The sequence below is a fragment of the Malania oleifera genome, chromosome 2, assembly GCF_029873635.1.
Source record: "Malania oleifera isolate guangnan ecotype guangnan chromosome 2, ASM2987363v1, whole genome shotgun sequence".
Classification (NCBI taxonomy): domain Eukaryota; kingdom Viridiplantae; phylum Streptophyta; class Magnoliopsida; order Santalales; family Ximeniaceae; genus Malania; species Malania oleifera.
In genome coordinates, this window is record NC_080418.1 from 115,695,714 (window position 1) to 115,703,600 (window position 7,887).

General features: G+C 35.7%; 1 protein-coding gene across 1 annotated transcript; it reads left to right on the plus strand.

Moving 5' to 3' along the window:
* Window positions 1-1,039: 1,039 nt before the first annotated feature.
* On the plus strand, window positions 1,040-1,648 carry LOC131148747 (uncharacterized). The gene has a single exon (XM_058098653.1). The coding sequence runs from the start codon at window positions 1,088-1,090 to the stop codon at window positions 1,484-1,486; it is 399 nt and encodes a 132-aa protein (XP_057954636.1). The 5' UTR covers window positions 1,040-1,087; the 3' UTR covers window positions 1,487-1,648.
* Window positions 1,649-7,887: the final 6,239 nt, after the last annotated feature.

The window sequence follows — 7,887 nt, forward strand, 5'->3', positions numbered from 1 at the left end:
TATTTATTTTTACATTTAACTGGTAATTAGAAAGCCATATATGATGACAATTTTTATATTTTGAGGAATATAAAATTTTAAAAAATGTGACTCTCTTATTTTTATGCTCACATATGACACTACTTACAAAATATGAAAATTTTAATTTCATGCAACTCATGAGAATCTTATGTAGAAATTTTATTTTTATTATGAACCAAATATAGAAATAAGTATTGTCTATACATTTTTTATATTGATATAAGATAGACTAAATAAAGAATCTTTAAATGTAGTCAACAAAATAATACTTTTAAGTAAAAAAAAATTTCAAAAATATATTAAATAGAAAAAATAGATATAATTAAATAAGAAATTTTTTTTTCAAAAATTTATTGTTCCAAAAGTAATAAGAGAAAGAATTAGATTTTATTTTATTTCTCGATTTATTAGGCAAAAGATTTATTTCCCTATTTGTTTTTTTAAAAATATATTAAAAGAATTTATTTTTCTATTTATTACGCAGAAGAATTTATTTCTGATTTATTATTTTTTTTAAAAAATATATATTAAATAATATCTTTTTTAGAAAAAATAATTCCCGAAATGACACGTGATAAATCTCGTTATTTGAAGTAGTAAAATTTGTTTAAATCTCGTTACTTAAAGTAGTAAGATTGCGTGAGAGTTATTCCGATAATTATTTTTCCGGGAAAGGTATTATTTAATATATTTAAAAAAAAGATAAATTGAAAAAAAACACCTTACGGCATGGCTAGTGAAGAATAAAAATTATTATTCTTTTTATCAAATTGGTGAAAAATAAAAGAGCAGCACAGGCAACATGCACGATTCTTTCTCACCCAAAAGGCCGTTGGCCTAATCACCACGCGTCACGCCCCCATTAAAAAATGGATTTAGAGAGAGAGAGAGAGGCGATGGTCGTCCAATCCCGCCCAATCCCTTCTTTTGAAACCTGTCTCTAGCCGGCCCCACCGCCCCATCTTCCCGCCTCTTCTTCCCACCTTAAAGCCCGCACCCACACACACTCTCTCTCCATATACGCCTCTCTCTCTCTCTCTCTCTCTCTCTCTCTAATTCGGCGGTAATGAACCGGCGAGTCAGAAGCACGTGCCGCTCTCCGGCGAAGAGGGACGAGGGCTTCAATAAGTACTTGAAGCCGGGGGCCCTCGCCCAACTGAGAGACTTGCGAATCAGCGCCAGATCTCACCGCTTCGCCTCCCATTCCCAGATCCCTCTCTGCCGTACTCTATCCCCGTCTTCTTCACCCGTCGCGTCTCCGGCGGCGGCTCGAGCCCAGGCCGCCGCGATCGAAGGGTTCCCTTGCTTCGCCGGCAGGATCTACGGTCCCCGGTGTTTGCAGAGGAAGAAACTAGTGGCGGCGAAGTCTGTTCTTTTTCTCAGCTCGAATCCCTCGAGTCCGGCTTCGGATGCAGCTGATCCGCTCATTGATGTCTTCAATTCCGATGTTATTGCTGCTCATTGAAGGAAGCATGCAGTTCAATCGGTGAAAATGACTTTGCTTTTTCCTATTGTAGATTTGTTTCCATCTGTAGTTGGTGACTCATTCGTGATCCCCAAATGGATCGTGTGAAAATGTCTGAGAATAGTGCCGAAATTATTCATAATAAAATAATTAATTCCTCAATTATGGATCTGAAGTTAACTGATTAATTTCCCGTTATTGATCTCTGTTATATTGATGTTCAGTAGGCCGCTTACATTAACAAGGAAAAATTATGAGCAAATCGAAGCGTTTTGGTTCAGATTATTTAATGATAAAATGATTAATTGTTCCATTGTAGGTCCCCTATTGTTCATTAATAGTTCCAAGTTGCTTTCTTTGGTAGTTTTTGCATCATATCACCATCTATGTGCAAACACCAACACTTGGGTATTTATGCTGGTAATGAAATTAAAGATGCCTCTTTTACTTGCATAACGCTTCTGCTAGAAATCAAATGGTATTCTTTGGACTTCTTAGTTCACTAACTTTGATTGTGGTTTTGGAGATTCTAGTTTTTTTCTTGTGTGATTATTTTTAGGTATTGAAAAATCAATGCAAACCTTTATACTTCTCACTTTGTTTAATCAACAATATTCATCCATTCACACTAGTGCCTCAGCAGTTTCTTTCTTCTCTCTTTTTTGAATTAGTAAAATACCAGTTGTTCATCATGGCAATTGGGTTTCATTAGAACACCAATTTCCTTATTGAAATTTGGTGGTGGGAGTGAGCTTAGTGTATAAAGTAGGGACTGTCATTGTGTTCTTCAGTACCACAGATTCCAGTCACTTTATTTTTTAGGGCTCAACAAGGGGCTTTTTGTTAATACTGTAGAAAGCTTTCCCTTGTCTTTTGGTTAGAGATAAAGGTGCCCTCAGGCCTTATAGTATACATAGCCTTACCCCTGCTTTTATGCAAATAGACAGTCTCTTTGGAATCAAATATGTGACTAACTAGTCATAAAAGAGCAACTTTACGGTTGCTTTTGTTAGAGATAGAGGACTAATAATGTGCTTCATGTCGGTTTGTATTACCCTTCAAATTTAATTATTTGTTTGGTTTACAAGAGTATAACACATCTTGCATTCTCAATTCATTTGATTCTCACCTACCAAACATTGGATTATGGGCATACTTCAACTTTGATGCAGTATGTAGTTTGTAGCTTGTGGCTTGGATCAGCTAGCACCATCATGTGTCATAGGTCGAAATATTTCATATTGTTGTGAAGGATTGTGTGGTGTTAGTTAAAACACTCTTATTTAACTAGTTAGCCCAAAGTTTACCAGCAAAATATTTTTATTTTCATTTAAAGAAATTTAAGTGGAAATATTAAGCAATTTATGAAAGCAATGACACACAGTAAGTATTGAAACAACGTAATTCATTAATCAATACCTCCATTAACAATGGTGTCTAGCGAGGGAGGTTAGTAGGCTAAACATGTTTATAATGACTAGCGAGTTTTACAAGTTGATGAATTCTCACACTTTTCTAAAGAGCTTTCTATGCATTTCTTACTCTTAACACTAAGAAACATCAATATGTTTGAGTCACTCCCTTTTTTTAGCTTAGGAAAACACTATCTCTGAAAAATAACTTTACATTAGTATTTACATAATAGAAACCCATCCCAAGCACACAGGACAAGTAGTTATAGGCAAGCATAATGCTTTAAACAAGATTGGCTCATGACACTACCCCACTTATGCGGTTGATATCCTTATAGAGTTTGATGCTAAGTACTTTTCAACTTTGTCCACGAAAAAGTTGCATATTTTTTGCAGAAATCCAATTGATTTCTTTGTTGCCAAGGTCTTTCTGTTTCACTAAGAACTCCTGCTGCTTCTTCCTTGAAAATGTGAACTCTTTGTTTGCAAGGATGTCTTCAACTTCTCGTATACCAGGTTACATTATCTTCTTCTCTACTCTGGTTGACTTACTTTTACTTGGATCTTTAGTGTCGGCGTTGAACGACTTGAGACAACTATATGAAGCACATTATTCACTTTATCCAAATTGGAGGATCAATCTTGTAAGAGACCTTCTTGACTTTGGCCAAGATGGGGATTGGTCCTTCATATTTACGAAGTAGTCTCCTTTCTTGTCCTTGTAGTGACCAAATCTATTCAAGATTGAGCTTAACAAGCACCAAGTCATTCATGTTGAAGTGTTGCGGTCTTCTCCTTTGATAAAATCAACCACATCATCATACATATGTGACTAATAATACATCTGCTTTAGTAATGTCAATGTGTGCTCTCATCTTGGATGTTTGGCCCACATGGTGTCATGATACTCTCTCAACCACATCTTCTTTAGATCTCTCGCTTGGTACAAAAAATTAGCTACTATGAGTCATCAACAATTTGTCTTCCATCCAAAACTAACGTGCTTCGCCATCTTCTGTAAACTTCATAAGGTTCTGCATGATTAGATCTTTGGCTAGGTTTTCCTTGATGCGCTCTCGCATCATCATGGTAATGGTAGTCAACATCAAATGCATTACCATTTGTGAGGTTGCCAGTTCGGCCTTCCTACTCAGTGCATCTGCAACTTGGTTCATTTGCCCTACCTTGTGCTCAAATGAGAAATCAAATTTTGCCAAGAATTCTTACCATTGGCCTTGCTTGGATGATAAGTACTTTGGCTATATAAGGAAAGGGTTAACACCTAAGTTATTCGTCTTCACCACAAATCTCAACCCAAGTAGATAATGTTGCTACACACAGAGACAATGAATCACCGCTAGCATCTTCTTTTCCTGAGTTGTGTACTTTTGTTTTGCTTCACTAAGCTTACAACTCTAGCATGCAACAATATATCCCTTTTGTAATAGGACTCCTCCAAGGGCATGGTTCAATGCAAATGTGTGTACCTTAAAAAGTTTCATGATGTTTGAAAGAGTTAGTATTAAATTTCTCATCATGACATCCCTCAAGCCATCAAAGGCTCCTTAGCACTTCTCCGTCTAGTTCCACCTTTAACCCTTCTTCAGCAGTTTTGTTAAAGGAACAATTCTTCTCAAAGACTCCTTTACGAACCTTCTATAATAGTTGGCAAGACCAAGAAAGGGACACAACTTCTTCACTGTCGTAGAGATCTTCCATTCTTAAATAGCTCTCACCTTCTCCATATCTATCCTGATATGACCTTGTTCAATTACATGACCAAAGAATTTTATGCTCCGTTGAGTGAAAAAAGTATTTTTCTTTCTTCATATACAAATTGTTCTCCTTTAGTCTGTTGAACTCCTTCCATAGATGCTTGTTATGTTCCTCTAAAGTGGAACTGTTGAAAACAATATCATTTAGGTATACCACAATAAACTTGTTGAGGTACTCACGAAATACCTAGTTCATCAAGGTACATAATGTCGCAGGCATATTCGTCAACTTGAATGACATCACTAAGAACTTATATGCCCTATATTGCGTCACACAAATCATCTTTGGCTTTTCTTGTTAAACGTCTCAGCCCGGGAGTATAGAGTCAGAGGGGGGTGATTGGACTCTTTTCGCGTATTTAAAATTTTCTCTACAAAACAAAATTCTTGGTAAGATTCAAGCAATTATATCACAATATATAGAATGTAAATCATGCACAAGACAAATAATAAAGAGTGGAGAGAGAAAGCTTAATACCAGTATTTTTACGTGGTTCGACACCAAGCCTACGTCCATGCCTTAGCACTAAGCCAAGGATTCTGCAATCCATTATGATACTCCTTCACCGGCGGAGCAAGCCTTACAACTCGGGTACCAAACCCTACACTCGGGAACAAATCCCTACCTGCTCACAAAGAGCCTTCACTTGGGAACAAATCCCTATCTGCTCACAAAAAGCCTCTTCGGTTCACAAAGAACCTTCATCAAATAGTTCACGACGAACCTATTACAACAAGATGGGTAAACAACACAATGCTCCTCAAATGAGCAAATATAAATTACAAAGAGAACCTCATACTATCTCTCAAGTAATGAGTCAAACACAATTAGTGAGCAAAAGAGAATGAACACTTGTGATTGAATAACTACAATGCAAGAGTTAGGTTTTGTATAAAATGATGTTTTTCACTAAGAATGATCAATAACCTTCAAAATCATGTCTAAACAAGCCTAATAGCTTGTATTTATAGCCAAAGAGCCAATATGAACATTAACTAGCCGTTGGGAGCAAATCCCATTTGGTTGGCTCGAGTTCTAGTCGTTGGAGTGCTAGGCTCGAGGCCTCTAGTCAACCAGTCACCCCACTGGTCGACTAGTCCCTTTTACTGGTCGACTAGTTACTAGAAGAAAGATGTATTTTAGCTACTGGAATGGTTTGGTCGAACAATCCCCTCGTCTGGTCAACTAGTGCCTTGAATCAGAAAAAGTCATCAACATAAAAGTTGTGGGGTTTTTTCTTAACTTTCCATAGACACCAAGATCGTCCTCTTTGGACTTTTCTAACAAAAGTTATGCCCTAAACACGAAAATTGTTCAGGACTTGAGGCGCACTACGTTCGTCAACGATTGCTCCGTTTTTCTTTGTTAAAAAGCCTTTTAATGACTTAAAACATTCTTGGATAAAAGTATATGAAATATATTAAGTCTAATGAAGATTAATACTTGTCCAAATGAGTTTCCATTTGAATATAAGATATCTTGATTAATAAAACACATTTGAAAAATCATTTTGATATCTTATATACTTGTATGTCCTTTATTGAAAATATGCTTGACATTTCTTGAAGTTTTAAGACATGAAACTCGTTTTATTAAAACCAGGACAAAATATGAAGAATTTTATAAAACCAAGATGTTGAAAACTTATCCCTTATGAAAACATATTTGAGTTTAGGATTTGTTTGACAAACTCTTTGTTTTAACTTTGAAAACCATAAATATGAGTTTGTGACTCAAGGTGAAATTCTATAAACTCATGTGTCTTAGTATGCATGTGCATTACTCAACTCTTGTTCAAAAATCATGTAAGAAACAAAACTAGTAAGAGTTACAAAATAGACTACCTCAAATACTCCTCAAATACATATAAGACTACATTTAAGCTTCCTTTGGTCGTGCTTAGGTTCTTCTGACTACGTGTCCATTTGATCTTCTTACTCGACGTCAACTCGGTTCGATCTTTTCCTTTGATCCAGTACTTCATTTACAAGTACCTGTACTAAACATGATCTGCAAAGATAGGAAAAATACTAGGAACAACATATACTATAATAGCTTAAATATGTTTTGTTTCGGAACCATGGGATGATGACACATGGAGCTCCATCTATCGCTCATTCAAAGAGGTACGTGTCTGAATCGGGATCGTCTATGTTGTGTTTTCCGTGGATGGTGCGGATCAAGGCCACGTCATTGATCCGTGTTAACTTACTCTCTGGCCATCAGATTTGCCTTTCATTGGACGGCTTAGGTCGCGCCACGCCACTGATCCGTGCCTTCAACCAAGGGTTCTCCTAATTACCACCATGTGGCTGGCATCCCCTCCACACATGCTCGATGCCATGCGGCTTTCTCATAGCAGTTGGATTTGAGTCTTCAGGCAACAGATAGGATTGTGTCACGCAATTGATCTAGACTGTCTTTGACGCGCCACTCCACCGTAGACACGTGGCGCACTCACCCCTATGGTCTTGACCAAACCTTAAACGGGTTACCCCCCTTTTTTGAACCAGTTCTTCTCCAAACCGGTTTGAGTCTTTTGAACAGATATGGAATCAGTTTAATTTTTTTTATTTTTATTTAAACTTAATAATTCACCAAAAATTAAACAAAAATCACATAAAAATACAGAAAAATGCAGAAAATCCATCAAAATATTTTGAAAGTTAAAAATTGTTTTGCACTTAAAAAATCTTAGGAAAATTCAGAAAATTTACAAAAATTCTCAAGAATAAATTTGAAATTAAAAATTTGTTATTGCACTTGAAAAATTTAGAAAAATGCACCAAAATATTTTTGAGGCTAAAAATTGTCCCTACACTTAGAAAAAAACACAAAAATTCAGAAAACTCAAAAAAATTCTAAAAATATTTTTTGGACTTGATTTTCATGATTTTGCCTTAATTGTCTTTTTGTTATTTCAAAATTCAAAAAAAAAAAAATTTATAAAAAATTCAGGAAAATGGAAGAAAAATCAAGAAAAATATTTTTGAAGATGAAGATCATTTTTGGCACCATTAGAGTTTCAAAAACCTCCCAGAATAAGTATTTTCATAATTAGAAAAACTCGATAAAACTTCAAAATTTTTGAAGTTACTTTTTAAAGTATTTTCTCGATTTTCATATCTTGATGATTTAAAAGGGGGGCATGAGCCTTCGAAGTACGATATGCCTCGGTTATGAGAGAATACTTATACTGTATTTATTTTGTGC

Bases quoted from the DNA above. Each gene is read 5' to 3' on its own strand.
- LOC131148747 (XM_058098653.1), top strand. From the start codon at position 1,088: ATGAACCGGCGAGTCAGAAGCACGTGCCGCTCTCCGGCGAAGAGGGAC.